Below are 17,899 nucleotides of genomic sequence, written 5' to 3'. Positions count from 1 at the left end.
TACACACACACTCACATATATAAATAAATATTTTAGTGTTGACATTTGCAATATATATATATATATATACATATATATATACATATATACATATATATATACACATATATATACATATATATATATATACACATATATATACATATATACATATATATATATATATATATATATATATATATACATATATACATATATATATATATATATACATATATATATATATATATATATATATATATATATATATATATATATATATATATATATATATATATATATATATATATATACACATATATATACACATATATATATACAGACGTGGACAAAATTGTTGGTACCCTTTGGTCAATGAAAGAAAAAGTCACAATGGTCACATAAATAACTGTTATCTGACAAAAGTAATAATAAATAAAAATTCTATAAATGTTAACCAATGAAAGTCAGACATTGTTTTTCAACCATGCTTCAACAGAATTATTTAAAAAAATAAACTCACATAAACAGGCATGGACAAAAATGATGGTACCCTATATGAAAATAATGTGACCAAAGGGACATGTTAATTCAAGGTGTGTCCACTAATTAGCATCACAGGTGTCTACAACCTTAATCAGCCATTGGGCCTATATATAGGTAATCACTGTGTTGTTTGGTGATATGGTGTGTACCACACTCGACATGGACCAGAGGAAGCAAAGGAGAGAGTTGTCTCAGAGAGATCAGAAAGAAAATTATAGACAAGCATGTTAAAGGTAAGTCTATAAAGACCATCTCCAAGCAACTAGATGTTCCTGTGACTACAGTTGCACATATTATTCAGAAGTTTAAGATCCATGGGACTGTAGCCAACCTCCTGGACGTGGCCGCAGGAGGAAAATTGATGACAAATCTAAGAGAGAATCCGAATGGTAACAAAAGAGCCTAGAAAGACTTCTAAAGAGATTCAAGGTGAACTTCATGCTCAAGGAACATCAGTGTCAGATCGCACCATCCGTCGTTGTTTGAGCCAAAGTGGACTACATGGGAGACGACCAAGGAGGACACCATTGTTGAAAACGAATCATAAAAAGCAAGACTGGAATATGCCAAACTACATGTTGACAAGCCACAAAGCTTCTGGGAGAATGTCCTAACAGATGAGACAAAAATCGAAGTTTTTGCCAAGGCACATCAGCTGTATGTTCACAGAGAAAAAATGAAGCATATCAAGAAAAGAACACTGTCCCTACTGTGAAACATGGAGGAGGCTCTGTTATGTTCTGGGGCTGCTTTGCTGCGTCTGGCACAGGGTGTCTTGAATCTGTGCAGGGTACAATGAAATCTCAAGACTATCAAGGAATTCTAGAGAGAAATGTACTAGCCAGTGTCAGAAAGCTTGGTCTCATGAATAAAAATTTTGAAAATAAAAACACACCCAAGAATGGCTGGAAAAATTGGAGAACTCCTTTTTTCTAAAAGGCAAAGCACCCCTTTCAATTTGCATGAGGAGCAGAAAAACCTGCTGAGAGGTGCAGAAGTCCTGTTAACCGTTTGATAGTTGATGGAAAAAATATTAAGTTAGGGGGTACCATAAGGTCTGTTGAAAAGTTGAAGCATGGTTGAAAAACAATGTCTGACTTTCATTGGTTAACATTTATAGAATTTTTATTTATTATTACTTTTGTCAGATAACAGTTATTTCTGTTTGTGAGTTTTTCATTGACCAAAGGGTACACAATTTTGTCCTCTTGTGACTACTTCTAATATGCATTGAAAAGCACCCTACATTGGTGGGTTTGTTTGAATTGTTCAGATTTGCACAAGCACTTCCTCTTGTGTCTATGTTGAACAGTAATTGTTCTCCTACATATATCAGTAACATTACATTGAAGCTGCTTGAGTGAATGAGTCAGATCAGGGGCCCACAACATATTTACGTTTAGCCACAGATGTGAGCACAGAAGTATGCAACACATGGGCTGATATAACCCTGAGGGTCCCTACCCCACTCGACCCTATTCATTAACCTTTGCTATGAGTTATTACACACACGAGTGATTCAGAGACTACGCACACTGATTCACATAATGCACATGATAAAGATTTCACAAGGGAGTGTAGATATACAAGACACGTGAGTCAGAAATGATCAGATCTTTTGTTCCATCACGAATGAAAAATCAGTTCCCAAAAACAATGCTGATAGTGCATGTGTCAAAAAAAAGTGGGTAAAGGGTCTGACATGTGGTTCGTCAAAGTCATTCTGGAACAATTTGGCTCTTTGAGCAGAAGAAGCCCACAAAAGACCCTCAGAACAGATGCAATGTGTCAGCATGACAACAGGCTCTCAATACTCCCCTTTAACAACTGCTCGTGTGCTGTTTGTTGGCAAGTTTAAGTGTTCAGTAGCCTATGCGAGCTGCAAATGAGTCAGAAATGACGGAAGGTCATAAAGCAGTTTTAACGACAAATTCAGATATGCTAGTCAAAAGGACAAAGTGTCCTGAACCTTTCTCGTGGAAATATCCAAAAGAATTTGGCTTCAGTCCCCAGAAACACCACCCGTATAACAGTAGATCTTCATGTTCTAGATTTAAATAGAACAGAGAAAACAAAGTACGATGTTGTTCTAATTTGAAATAGATTCTCAAAAAAAAAAAGTGTAAACACTAAGGCTCTGGACGGTCATCAAATCATTTCTCTTTTGGAAAAACACAAAATTAAAACATTGACTCAACCAATGACAGACTATTCTAACTACCTATAGGGGGTACCTGTATGAAAAGCATCATTAATGGCAAAACTGTTAAGCCAAACAAATGTCACAGACATCCCTTTTTATTAGAACAAAATAATCAGAATATGCATTAGCTCAGGTGCTGTTGCTATGACTGTTTTTCCCCCCACAGCAAATCTATTCTGCACAAAGTGCACACCTATCTCAGAGCGTCCTTTGTTTAGAAAGACATCACATGTGGCCTAGTCTTGATGTGAAACTTTTATTACTTTAGAGTCAAGACTGAGATAAGAGATTACATTTGACTCTCACTTTCTCTTTGGCTAACTACTATTCAAGGATTTTGACATTTACAACCAGCTCCTGAGCACCCTAAAGTTGTTAAAAATCCTTTAAAAAAAATACACCCTATATTAAAAAATGATTTGCAACTGGTAGTAATGGGATCATACAAGAGTCATTTTATGATCTAATAAAATTCTACTGAATAAATGTATGATATTATAGAGTTATCTTGTTTGATTCCATTAGGAACGTTTTCAATACATGAAAGATGTTCCTCTAACATTCCTTTTAGGAATTTAGGCTTGAACTCCATGATTCAAATGGAGCTGACAAAGTGCAGGTGATTTACAGGAGTATCCGTAAATCACCGGTGAAATCGGTGGAAAAAACCATCATGTGACATATTCTGAGTCATTTAATTTTAGCCCATCTTTCAGCAGGTCTGTCTGCGGACTCTTTCCATAATTGTCTGACTTAGTTATACTTAAGCTCTGTATCTCAACTGCATTGCTTCGGTTTTCACTTTGATTTTAACTGTATGATTATTTCTAGACACCTTCAGCAGGCCTGGACCTGCTCTCATCCCTCTTGTTTTTCTGTTCCTTCAGTTCACTTGAGCTGTAGCAGAACTCATTTTTCATCTTTATTGATGATTACTCAACATTCAAGCATACCTTCGACATCTTACTCTGCACAAGAAGACAACAAGTTTTTAATTTTTCTGCATTGCTTCAACAAGACTGATTATCAAAGTATTATGGTGACTGTAATTAACACATGCCGAGACATGCTACCATTTCTAATGCTGACTGTAATGTGTGGGAACTCTTGCTTGTTCTTGTTAGTTTTACTAAGTTAACATCCTTTTATTATTCACTCTCATTTAAAGTGATAGTTTTTGTTTGCTCACCCAATTTGTGAACAAAAAGATGTCTTAAAACAAAGCTGGTTTGATGGTCTGGATAGCTTAGGCTGGTTTAATCAGGTTATTTTCAAAGAACTAGAGAGTACCGCTAAACATCCTCATGACAGGAAATCTAATTGTGAACATTCTCTCACTGCAGCTGGTCCAAATAAAAATCACAAAACTTGAATGTCCTGTAAGTGGACATAAGTCAGCTGAAATCTGTATGAAATCTGAAACGCAGATCTTTCTCAAAAGGGCCAAATGTCTCCTGAGGAGACAAAAGCAGAATCTTATTGACCACAAAAACAAATCCTCCACTTTTCAGCCAAATCAAGCAAAGAGCAGGGCCCCCGAACAAATCCCACATCTCCCTCAGCACTGCTGCTTTTTCAATCCAGTCATATTAGTGGGTTTGGAGAGTTGGGGTCTCAGGTGGTCAGGCGGACCCACAGGGACTGTCCCATCTTCTGCTGTCCATCAGCACGTAATCAATGTCTGTCATCCCCCACCCCAGAATACCACCCTGCCCATAGCCATTTACACTCTTTTCAGAGGGTCTTACTGTACCTGATGACTAATTCATGCGCTCAGAAGATCAAACACTGGATAAATGACACAATATCAGAGAACGCATGCTGGCCTAGAGGACCAGCTGAGTGCATTTGTGCTGCAGTGTTCATAAAAAATAACTAGACCTTTGTTTTCTTTACAAACGAAAATAATAAAAAATCGTAAGATGAAAGGTTAGTGCAGGATTTTTGGACACTAAAACCCAACCAAACAGTCGACGGAAGCCATTAACAGCCATTGCATTGATTGCATTTATTTACATCTTGTTTTGTGGGAACGTCCAGTCATGCTTTTTCTTCATATGGTTATTTTGTTTTTTCTAAAACTGCTTTTGGACTCTCAGTGTCATGTTTTAGTACCTAGAATACCAAGAGGAATCAAAATTACAAAAACAGAGCACTTTCACAAGGCCAAGAAGAAAACCTGTGGGGGCTGCTGGAACAGTCCTCAGCTCTTTAACGTCAACCCCTCTCATTATTGGGGTTAATGTCTAGAAGGAATCATATATATATCATATATATATATATATATATATATATATATATATATATATATATATATATATATATATATCAAGAGCAGTTTACACACTGAAAAGAAAAAGGACATAAATGTAACATGCACAATTCTGTGAAGCTATGATCTTTTTTTGGCCCCATATCAGAGCATTTATGTATGTGTTCTTTTGGCCTCTCTGTTGTGTTTGTGTCTGTACACAGCAGGGAATCCTTTGATACTGGTGGATGACAGGAAGTGATGCAAAGACCCCTGTGTTGTGGACTCGGGTGGGCGGCTCATTCAGTTTTTGTCTCAGAGCCAGAGTCATCACAGAGAGGGAATTGTCAGTTAGGTCTAGTTATATCTGGGACTACATTCTCAAGTGGAATAAACAGAATGAACATTCCCTGTTTATAGTCACTATGGAGACGGAATGAAAAGTTCCAGAAAGAAACTTCCTGTTTATCAGGAACAAGTTACAGAATCATACCAACTAAATTAACCTTTTCTTTGTTTGTTTGTTTTTATAAATCCCATTCTTGATTTTTGATTAGAAATCAGAGTAAAGGCATTTATGAAGTTACAAAGTGTCTTTTTTTTTCCAAAATAAATTTCACAAGTACTTTCGTTTTAACAGTTTTTAATTTTTTTTTTATTTTCAAGTAAATTTCAGATAAATGCTGTTCTTTTGAATTTTATACTCCTCAAAGAATGGTGAAAAGATTTAAAATAGAAAATAAACCCAAATAAAGAAACAAAATAGATTTGTAAAGTGGTTCTATTATATAAATGAGGGACAATATACTGTATATACATAAAATACTTACACATACATACACATTTTGAACTGAAAATTAATTTTATAACTTAAACTGCGGTTATGTCATTTCACTGAACAGATTACTGACAAGAGAAAAGAATGAAGAATTACTGCGTTTTATACCTTACAAATTATTTAAACACCTACAATAAAGTACTATTTTTATCTATCTATATGATAGCATCTGGTCAGTGTAATTTTGACCTTTTGCATGACAGCTGCACACCAGCAAGAAGTCAGAATTTCCGCTTACATGAAGCTCTTTAATCATCAGGCATCAAATCATGTCAAATTTAATTTCTTCCTTCATATGCTGAAAGTGGTAAGGGTTTTTTCTCTGCTGATGACAGTCAACGACCGCAACCCTTCACTACTGACCTCTGACCTTTGCTTCAGAACAATTGTAATTCTTGCTACTTTTTTGCTGCATATACATTTACATCCAATCTACTGCATATTTGGGAATGTAGCCTCCTTGAATCATACACTAATGCTGAAAAAAATACATCGAAATGAACTAAAATGAAGTCAGTATGACCAGTGTCTAGCACTCTCCTTCCATAGCAGCGCACCCCCCAGGACAAGTTTTCACATGACCTTCCCAGCCCAAAACAACACGGGAAAACAATAGAAAGGCGAGAGCCAAGACAAAGACACAACAATGTCAGAGGTGGGAGGCAACAGTTTACTTGACAATTTACTGATAAATCCTGGATTCCTCCTGAGAGCTTCACCACACAAGGGGCCTCATTTATAATTATTATGTTGAGCAGAAACCATCCTAAATTTGATCTTACGGTAATTTCTCTGATATGCGTACGCGCGATTCACAGAATAACCATACAAAAAAAATTGCACATACCTGCTCTTTCAGATGTGAGATCTATGAATTTCAAACAATCCTGTACTCGCACGCAAATGAAAGGTTTCAGCTCCCTGCCCTATAATCGACTCCTAATTAATGTCATTAAAATATTAAATATTCCCAATAATCATAAATTAGAACAGCTTACATTTTAAAAACAACAATAACAACAATAAAAAGTGTATACGTCTGCTCAGACCCATTTTTCCACGTCGAAGACAGTTTTTATAAATATGTGCGAGGAAGTGAATTTAAGCATACACATATGACTCTATGATCAAGTCTGTGAGTATGCATGCTTTTTAAATGAGGCCCAAGAACCTTCAAATAATCCTGGGAAAAACTAAATTAGACGTTAAAAATTAAAGCCAGTCCGAAATATAAAATTTTATTATGGGAACATTACAATAAATTAAAATTTAAGGTTGAAATGCATCTTCTTTTTTAACATGCAGTGTTGGTGGTCTTTTATGGGGAATGGAGAGTGATGTCCTGTAGGCACATACCTTCACGAGGGGTGTCGGGGTCATGGTATTTTTGGGAGGGACCATCATCAGCATACCTGGACCTGAGACAGCTTGACTTAACAGGACATATCCTAAGGATATAATAGAAATGTGAAGAATTTATCCAATTTTGTCAATTTTCATTTGTCTATTACAGAGCCATGGTCAGATATGTAGCCTACAATATAAAAATATCCATACGATCTAAACATTATTAAAATAAAGCTATTTCCAATAAGAACAGAACAAACTGTCTCCAACGGGATAAGCAGAATATGCATGAGTAAAATATGTCATTTATAAAAATCAATTGTCTGTGCTTGGATGCTTTTACTTGTAAACTAAATAAATGAATAAAACAAAAAAAACTAAAAACTACTCATTAAGACAATTAACCTATGCAACTCACGCAATCTGAAAGCAAACAAGGCTATTTATTTGGCTAACTTAGACTGTCTGGGCAGCTTACACAACTTAAACTATTGTAACATTATACATATGAGTCATCTGAAGAACTGACAATGGATATTATTAAAAAGCAGAAAAGAAACTGCAAACTTTAGAAGTGACATTTAGCTATGAGCTAAGTGTTCACTTTTATTTTTGGCCACGAGTGTGTAAAACCATCAGGATGAAGCTACATATCGGTTTAGACATAAGATACAAGGTCCGTATTGTGCTTCCTCCACTAAATATATCTTCATTAGAAACCTAGCTGAGATTTAGAGCAGCTGACTGATATAGAATCAATTTTGGAGGAAAGTTATAGTGATCTATGGATACATTACAGTTAGATATATGCATAGTTTTTCTTCATGAACTGAATTTCATTTAAGGGAAATATACACCATGAAGAAAAGCTCCTAATTTAATTTACTGTCTGCCTTATTAAAATGTAATACTCAAATTGTGTGATGAATGTACATTTTGAGTTTGTCCTCTTCAAGGAGGACCTACTGAGGGAGCACAAATGGGCATTGTGTACAAGCTCTGTTGCACTATACAAACTGTCCTGTTAATTGGAGTGAAAGGAAATCAATAGAGAGACTCTTTAAAGTCTCCTGAGCAGATGCTCAGGCCCCTAAACCCCCAGACAACTATCAGAACTGTCATTACACACTGAGCTCCACCTGAACCCCCCAAAAACAACTTAACCTTAAAAGCGTTGCGTTTGAATCAGGACAGAATAATATCTGTAATACTGACATGTTGGCCTATGATTACAGGTCTATAGCCTTATGAATATATCAATAAAATAAAGGGCTATTTTGAACTGGCCTTATGGACAAATCAGAGTTAATTACTAAATGTAAAACTGGTGTTCAATAGTTAGAATATTTTAATTTTATTTTAAGTCATTCATCTGTTTTACATGAATGCTTCTAACCTAAGGACAACAGCTTATGATGGTTCACCTTGAAATCCACCCCAGAAATGAGAAAACCTCCGTGCATTTCCCTTGACAGACTCAACAAGCTCCCCTGAAGCTGTACGAAAGAGGATGATTGGTTGTTTGTTTAATAACACATCATTCCCTTCATTCCCAGCCTCATGCTTGAAAGAATTTGAGGGAGTTTTGAGGACGGGACTTTCACACCGTACTTATGTTGACACCAGGAAAAGAGGTGGAAGTGAGAATGCTGTCTGCGCTACAGCTGCCACCTGTGAGCTCACTAATATCTCAGGACCTCCTCAAGGCCAGAGGATAAGAGCAGAATGAAGCCCTCTTCCACTCCCTGGACTGAGACTCCTGTCACTATTATCTCAGCTGAAGATGAGCTGTTCTGTTGACTGAGACACTGTGAATTCATTTAATTGGTGCTCTAACAATGCCTTGCGAATCTCATATTACTAAATTACACATTACTACATTTTATTATAATTACTGTAAATTATGTCAATTTATTTTATAGATAAGTCTGCTGAGAACCTTTTATGGAATCCTTCATGCATTGGATAATGGATAGCTGACCTTCGACAGTCGATCTGACCAATCATAACGCAGAATCCACCACTTTGTCCAACAAACAAACCAGACAGGAGAGCAGATCATGAGTGGGGTCATTTGGCTTGGACAATTATGTAAAAATCTAGAAACCCCTCTCACAATCTTAAATGAATATGCCAACAGCCATTCTGAACACCTACACAAGTGCATAGCAACACCAAGACATTGTGGATTGGAAAACATATTCCCTTCACATACTTACTCCGGCCTCTCTGTTGATTTCCTTTCACTCCAGTTAACAGGACAGTTTGTATACTGCAACAGAGCTTGCACACAATGCCCATTTCTCAACTATTTGATATAGAAAATACAGCACAAACACACAAGTAAACGAAGACATGGTGGAACATATCTACACATGATATTATATTATCATAATTGTATAATATAACCGATTTTATATTTTAAACTTTAAACTCCATACTCCACTACAAATGAGCAAAAATTAAATACAGAATATGAAATCAGGGCACTTACAGATGGATCTGTCCGTCAAGAACCACTTAGCAGGAGACTTCACACAGTACTGCTCAGTACTGCCCTCTATTGATGGCAAGGGGCTGAAAAACACTAGACGAAATGATACAGCCATGAAGAGATCACCAGTAATCCATTACTGCCAAAAAAGCAAACAACAGAGTGGACCGGGATGGGGTGAGCAGGTCTTACCTTGTCCGAGCCCTGCAGCTGGTCTGATGACAGGGATCATTCCCCACTGAACTTCATTCCAAAGTCATGACATCCACTGACCTGCAGCCTCTCCAGACACGCTTCCCGATGACTAATGAGATATAATCGGGACAAGCTGTCACTAAACAATGTGTGTGCAGGTGGAAATGTCATGGAAATTACACTAATAGTAATGACTAATAGTTTTAGTTTGCAGTCAATGAATGTTTATATAGCGGCTTGAGGGAAACATTTTTTGAAAGACGAAAAAAAGGAACCACTCCAGATTTCCAGGGAGATGCTTTTCCGGTGCATTTTTATACAGGGTGGGTTTTCAGTCTTTTTTTCAACAAGAGCTCTTACTCAACGTTCGATTACGTAATGTGAGATTGTAACTACGGGCCACGTAAATGACACGCGTTGTGACCTCTGCCTGCCCAGATGCGGAGATCTGACCCGTTACATGCTCACGGTCGGAGAACAGAATCTGCTCTGATCCTAACATCCCTTCGGACCCCAGCACACCCTTTCATTGATGCATCTGCACTATGGCCCAGGAGCAGAGGTTGGGTAATACAGAGACAACAGAGCAGGTGGGTGCATGTTAAACACTAAAACACACCCCTGACAAAAAAAAAGCACAGTGGAACACAGGAAATATGCTTGTGGGCTGATTCCCAGAAAAATAAATCCATGTGGGCAGAGCATAATTTTAGACGTGGATATTGCTTAATACAAGTCAGTCGTGCATTCACACAAAACAAGAACTGTTGGTTCTGCGTCAGCAATTGTATTAAATATTAGTTGACCTATTAAATTAGCAAAATAGAGCAGTATATCAGAGCCCAACAAAACCTTTCATCTTCTGCTCTTTTTGTTTTCAGTCTTAACTACCCCTTGTTATTTTGGTGTGAACTGCAGCAAACTATTCAGTGAGACCATGAACTATCCAAATGAACCAAACTGATTTACCAATAAATTCTGACCTTTTGATCAAAATGCAAGGTGAAAAGTGAACCTGCTCCACTATAGTTCTTACTCTGAACAGTAGATATGATGCCCATATCACATGAGATCAGACCTGAAAACTGTACTCTTATCGTAAAAAGTCTTTTATTAATAATTAACCAAATACCGTACATGACAAGATGCACGTGCGCACAACAAAAGTACCCTAGCTTATAATATACTTTATGAAGCGCAGCTAATTTAAGTAATTTCAGTTTAACGGGCTCACAATTTATTTTGTGTAAATTTTTGTGTTCCCCTCCTGGCAATGACTGTGTTGCCATTATTCAGTATCGCCAAACAAATAACTATATGATAAAATTTCCTGTTATCTAATCACTCTGTCAGGATAGTGATTCAATACACATAATATCACATACCAGATATCGTGTCCAGATACAGCCCTTCACAACTGTTTAAGGTCACGCAAGCATGTTTTCAGCAATCTGGACTGCTGAACATCTTCGGCTGCAAAAGAATAGAATTAGTAAGAAAAAACATTGCCAATTGCTGTAATGTGTGACATGCATAAAAATGAAAATCTTGTAATAACTCATCGTCTAATTTGAGATGATCCCTCATGCACCTGAGTCAACTAACACTGGTTTAGTTAGAAGACAATAACAGACATTACCTCTTAAAAGAGTGCAACCTTGAACCTGCTGGCAGGATGCAGTGATGCCGTGGAAAATAGCTATAATTGTAGCGACCGGATAAAGTCAAAGCTTATAATGAAGCCAATTAGTCTATAAATGAATGACGAAGGGCTCGGGAGACCATGTGTGTGCTGGCTCGGAGAGTGTGAGAACTCTGATTGTGGCAGCATTACACTCATTTTTTTTGCAAAAATTAAATAGGATTTAAAATGTTAAAATCAAAACATAAATAATATGAAATGAAATAAATCGTGAATATTAAGAGCTTTTGTAATTAAATGTAAAAAGGCAAAAAAAAACTAAAAAGGGTAAAATAATCAAAATGAGTTTTGAACAAACGTTAACACACTCTGAGATAAACTGTTCCATCCTTTATTAAACATAGCTTGCAAGTGATAAATATTACAAAGTTATTTCCTCCAAAATTAGCTTATTTTTTTTTCAGTCAATGCATAATTGTTGTTAATCAACCGGCAGTAATCAAACAGCATTTTTTTTTTCATCTCCATTTTAGACAGTTAAATATCAAGGATGTGCAAAAGGTCTGGATTAATGTTCTAAACGAAAATAAAAACTTGACAAAAAGCACTTCTTTTCCTTGACTATTGTTTAAGCCAATCTCCAGTACTTCATTTCTTTTTTTTTTTTTCTTTTTTTTTTTTACTGTACACATTTTTAATTATTCATAGTTTTCTTTTACAAACGGATTTCAACATATTGCCATTTGCTTTAAAATTCAAACTGGGTAAATTGCTGCTAAGTCTATTTAAAAATATTTGAAAGTTCAGATGAAATTTAGAAAATCAAAAAGAAATGATGACCCAAAACCCTCTCTCCCACTTCAGTAACAACAACAACAAAACAAAAAGACTTGCACTTGCAACAAATGAAAATCAGGGAGAGGAAAAAAAAAAAAAAACACTGAAGAGAGAAGTAAACCCCAGCGCTAGAACTCCAGAAAAGCTGATTGTCCAGTCAGAGAATTATGGACAGTGATTCCATGACATGAAACTTGTAAAAGTATATCTAATAATGTCACAAACCTTAGAATCAAAACTTGCATGTGTGCAAATTGTCCATTTTTGTCTTATGATTTAAAGGCTGAAGGCAATAAGCATTGGAACAGTCAAAAACAAACAAAAAAAGTTTTTTTCTTCATTGTATACAATGTATACAATCTTCCATGAAAAAAAAAATAAAATAAAATAAGAGCATTGTGATTTTTTTTCCAAGAAAGTAAAGAGGGATATACTGAGGAAAGGTTGTACTTTAAGCAACAGAAAACAAGATGTACACAATCTCCCCTGTAGGGTTTTCTGCACCCAGTAATTTAGCTAAAAGTAAAGTTATTGAGCGATAGCGTGCTTTGATTTTACATTTATAATAAACGCTTTGGATTTGGTCGAGTGAGGGGTAATACTGTCAAATGTTTCATCCAGTCCATGTTCTGTAAGATCAACACTTTGTGTGGGACATTAGAGAAAGAAACTTATTCACCGAACATCTACATAACTTCAATGTTTCAAATAAAAAGCAAATCAAAGAGGTAACGAAAAAAAAAAAGAAAAAGTAACATACGAGACTGTCCCATCATGTCTCAGTCCAAAGACTACAGAATGGATCAAACGCTCCACCAGAACAATGAACTTTTTTTTTCTTCTGCAAATACTACATACTACAAAAACGTACAGCCGGGGAGAAAATGCATCTAAAGAGCTCATTCAAAAACAAGAGAAGTATAATCCCATACATTTTGCACATTTGTTACACAATAATACACAGTGATCACAAAACGAAATGACAAGCTTCACAATATTCATGGCTTTTTGTTTGCTTTTCTACACAATATACAACCATTTTAATTTCATTTCATTATTTTTAATTCAAGGGAGAAAAAAAGCATATGTACAATAAGTCATTATTACTTCTGACCTAGCAAATATCGTGTCATCATCTGTTCATACATTTTTTTTTTTTGTTTGATTAAATTTGATTTTTTTCTCCTTTTTTCTTTTTTCTTTTTTTTTAAGAAACAGCTGAAATTAAACAACCAAACAAAAATGGAACTTAATTGAGGAGTCAAACGGAAGTTAAACTTCAAAATCCAACTTTCTCGTAAATATATGAACACAGGTATATGGATGCATCTAATATAGTCTACAAGAGAGAGCAGGAGAGAGAAATGAGTTACTATAAACACCCTACGTTCAATTCAAAAGAACAACAAAAATAACATTACAGATCATAAAATTGGAGCAAAGATAAAAAAAATCAACCCCTTAATATCAAAGATTGAACAGAATGACTTAAAAGGGACTGATTTTTTAGGAGGAAAAAAAAAAATAAAATGTAAACATCCTATTATCTAATATTGCACCTGAAAATTTAATCCAAGGTAGCTTCAAAATTTTTTTTGTTCAAAAGTTGCATCGTTCCACCACAAATCAGTGGCGTTACACAGGACACTTAAAAAAAACAAACAAAAAAAAAAAAATTTTAACTGCAAAGATCAGTGACTATACACATGACAGAAAAACTCATGTGTATGGATTTATTTCCATGAATTCACCATCAAACACATAATAGCTTTTCGCATTTCTCAGATATTAAACATGACCTGCATGACAGACCTCAAGGTCTGATTTCCAAAAGAACCAAACGTGCCATGATAAATGCTTCGGCTGGGGGGGGAGGGGGAAATGTTAAGTGCTGAACTTCTCGTCAACAAGCAGATGTCAAACCCTTTGAAAGCCATTTGCGATCCACGTTACAGAAACATGGAGCGCTACCTCACTAAGAGAGAACTAAATCTGACCAAACGATAAATCGAATGCAAAAACCATCCTGCACAGAATCCCTAATACTGCATATTGACTAAACACTGCTTATATTGTTACCATCATTCAAACGCCTCCAGGTTATGTCTACTGAAACATAAACACATGTACCATAATGTGGGTTTGAAAAAACCGGACTCTTTCGAAAAGATGAAACGCACCGCACAAAAAAAGTCTTTCTCCCAGCTCTCTCCGAGACATCCGATGGCATCCATACCTTAAGATCCTGTGAGCTGAAACATTCTTATCCTCTTTTGCTTAACCATTTTTTTTTGTTTTGTTTTTTTTTTTCAATTATTAAGAAGAAAAGTGCTCCTCCATAACGAGGCATCTCATGTGCATTGCTTTAACACGATGATTGATCCTTGTCAATGCCTTCTGTTAAAACTCACGTTAACAATCTACGCATAAACCGTTTTTTTTTTTTTTTTTTTCCCAATAACTCCACCTATTTGCCATTTCAAATGATTATCGTCTCCATTGGCAGGTACCTTTAAGATACGTGGCCATTTCAGATGGAGACGCCGCCCGATTAAAATATAAAAAAAAAAAACTAAACCGTTAAAGACAGGGAGGGGGTTGGGGGTTTAAAAAAGAAAAAAAAAAGATTGGGTTGGGTGGAAACACCCAAGCAAAAAACAAAAAGAGACAAAGTACATGATGATGGGACTCTCTGGCTTCATTCTTTGCTGTGCAGTGAAAAGCACCGTCACCACAAACGAAGTTACATGACGTCACTGCATCCTGTGAAAGTGATGAAGGCATTGAGAGACACGGGAGAGATCCTGTTCGTGGGCGCATGCACTCCAATTTTACAGTTCTCTCTGTACATTCGACAGCAGGAGACTCATCCGTGCTAGTGCAGGTCCCTTTTTCCCTGTGGCCTTCTCAAGGCAGAACCAACGGTGACTAGATCAGCAGCGCTCTGCATAAGGATCAATCTGACCAATGTACATGAGTCTGTCTCGCTCTTTTTGAACCAGAAGGTTCTCGGAGGACTTTGTTTCCAAAGCTACAAAAGATTCTACTCTCTCTTTCTCTTTCTCTCTCTCTCTCTCAGGTAAGAACGCTTTAACCATTCCAACTTCAAAACTGAACATATACGACATGAGAGAGAATGACTCTAATTTTACAGGGGCGACTGAGGGAGGGAGCTTTCGAATGAACACCCAAAAAAACGAGCTTTTATATTTTTAAGTGACCCTGCAATCTGGCATCCCCCCTCTGAAAAGAAAAACGAAAGGGTAAGAACATAAAAAGATGCAAAAAACCACTAAACCTACTAATAAGTGTAATATAAGTAACTGTAACAGAAGCAACAATAATACTAATAATAATAACTGTGATAATAATAGAAGTAGCAATAACAACAGCAATAATAAGTTGAGATAACAATAAAGAGCTTTGCTATAGTAGGAAACCGAAGTTTGAGATGCACTGACAGTCTGGTGTTTATAGTCTGACTGATTGAGCTGTTCTTATGGGTTAGTTGGGTAGGCACACGGACAGGCACTGCATGCGATGGGGTGATGGTGTGCGTGTGTATGTGTTGGGGGTGGTTGGGTGGGTGGGGGATGTTCTGATGTAGAACAGAGGGGTGGCGGGGCGTCCGAAAGGGGGATCTGCAGTCCCGTCAGGGCTCATTTCTGCCCGGTGATGGACTGGGATATGGAGCGTGGGGGAATCATGTCGAGCAGATACTCCCGCTGACGGTCCGCTAGGCTGGATGCCTTGTGGCCCCCGATGGCTCCCGGATTTAGATAGGCAATATTCAGACCTGAGATGGAGGACAAAGACAGGAATTAAGGGATAAAAGAGAGAAAAAAAGAATTTTTAAAAAGGTGCTACAAATTGGTATGACAAAAATATGTTCTAACTTCTCGTCGAAACCCAACAATCATGACAGAACATAAAAATGTAACAAAATATGTGAGAAAATTTGTGCAAAATTGAAAATGCAATAAATATTTTCTGTATATTCAATGGCCCCAAAATATACTTGGACACTTTGAAATACTACAGTTAAAATAAAAATAATCGGATAAAAAAAAAATTGGGCTCTCAAGCAGTTAAACCTTTTGGTCCGACTAAATATTAAGTAGCCTTTACAATAATTATAAACATTGCAGAAATTAATAACCTGATGCAATTACATGCAGCTATACCAAAATAAACTTACACAAAAAGTGCATTGTACCAAATTATTAATTTAAAGGTACATGGTAGTACACTTAATTTAAAGTGGGACCACATTTTTAATTACGTAGTGTGCCAATTAACATCAAATCTAAAAAAAATCATCCCTAAAAGATCATTCTTGAAGTCGTCATGGTGTTAAATGAGGAAAGCGTCAAACAGATATTAGAAAAATTTAGAAAGATTTTTTTTCTTCACTTTTCATTTTTGGGTGAACTATTCCTTGAATAGAACAATTTTAACACGTTTTCCCCCATGACTAATTAACTAAATTAACACATTAATCAACAGCGCTAATTAAAACAAATAATAAATCACAGGTAAAGTACATTTTAAAATAAGAACAATCTTCAAAAGAAAGGATGCTAGACCTTCACTAACTTCAATCATTATATTTTATTAACTAAATTAAATCCTTTTTGTGATGACATCCTAAAATCTATTAAGCATAAGCTCCAGGCATTGCTCAAATAAAGAGAGAGCGTTGACTTTCACTGATTTATAGTATTCTGTATCCCGAAATCTCTGTCAGGTGGAAACAGTTTGGTTTTATTTCATCTTCGACGCTATCATAAAGCACTTTCTCTGGTCATTTTATTCTAGTCGGTCTACTTGGGGGTCCAACAGCATGTCAAGAACTGCATAATCAATGAGTTGAGACCGGACCTCTGGGCGGATGAATGTCAGTTTAACAAATTGCGACTCCCTAATTAATCCTTAACCCCTGCGTTTCCTCAACGTGCTTTTTTTAAAATCATGTAGTTAAGGTATGCTGCGCGTTCCTAATTAAACTGCATCATCTTACCAGGGATGTTGTAGATCTGCCTGCGGCTGTCATGCTGAGCCCGACTGCTGCTGCTGGAACTGCTGCTGCCACAGCGCTTGCTTGTCATGTCCAGCAGCCCACTGGCCACTGAGAGCTGGGAGGCCTGGGCGAAGTTGGAGAGGACACCTCGTGCCGAGCTGGACAGGCCCCGCTGCAGAGCGGCCTGTGGCTGGGGAGTCTGAAAGAGAAAATGAGACTGAATCAGCATTAAATTTCATGACACCTCTTCGCACCATTAAATTGATAGAATCATCGCTCATTAAAATCTGTGATTAGCTAAAGGGCCAGAATAAAACGGCCATTTCAAAATCCATAAAAAGGGTCTCATGAGATCCCATTATTTGTACACAATGAGAGTGTGCACCTGTCGGAGGGCATGGTGTCGGATCATGGACTCCCCTTTGCTCACGCTGGGCACAGTCTGGGCAGAGCTGGGGGACAGAGCAGCCTGCTGCTGCAACCTCTGCTCTATTTCCTGAATGGACAGAGACAGAAACAGGAAGTCAACATGCAGTCACAGAAAAAG

General features: G+C 36.8%; 1 protein-coding gene and 1 long non-coding RNA gene across 3 annotated transcripts in view; both read right to left on the bottom strand.

Annotated features, from left to right (window-relative positions):
- Nucleotides 1-7,146: 7,146 nt before the first annotated feature.
- LOC122323456 lies at nucleotides 7,147-10,031 on the bottom strand. The gene is made up of 3 exons (XR_006247014.1): nucleotides 9,851-10,031; nucleotides 9,659-9,751; nucleotides 7,147-7,265 (listed from the first exon to the last, which is right to left on the bottom strand). It is a non-coding gene; the product is annotated as an uncharacterized LOC122323456 (long non-coding RNA).
- Nucleotides 10,032-11,872: 1,841 nt separating this feature from the next.
- gatad2b (GATA zinc finger domain containing 2B) overlaps nucleotides 11,873-17,899 on the bottom strand; it is a 35,823-nt gene continuing 29,796 nt past the window's right edge. For both annotated transcript variants that reach the window (XM_043217726.1, XM_043217727.1), the window contains exons 9-11: nucleotides 17,738-17,848; nucleotides 17,353-17,551; nucleotides 11,873-16,128 (exon numbers count right to left, since the gene is read on the bottom strand). In XM_043217726.1, the coding sequence (XP_043073661.1) occupies nucleotides 15,992-16,128; nucleotides 17,353-17,551; nucleotides 17,738-17,848 (447 nt within the window). In that variant the 3' untranslated portion in view covers nucleotides 11,873-15,991. The remainder of the gene's footprint in view (nucleotides 16,129-17,352; nucleotides 17,552-17,737; nucleotides 17,849-17,899) is intronic.

Source organism: Puntigrus tetrazona, chromosome 19 (assembly GCF_018831695.1).
Source record: "Puntigrus tetrazona isolate hp1 chromosome 19, ASM1883169v1, whole genome shotgun sequence".
NCBI classification, from domain to species: Eukaryota; Metazoa; Chordata; class Actinopteri; order Cypriniformes; family Cyprinidae; genus Puntigrus; species Puntigrus tetrazona.
This window is presented reverse-complemented; position numbering and strand designations above follow the sequence as displayed.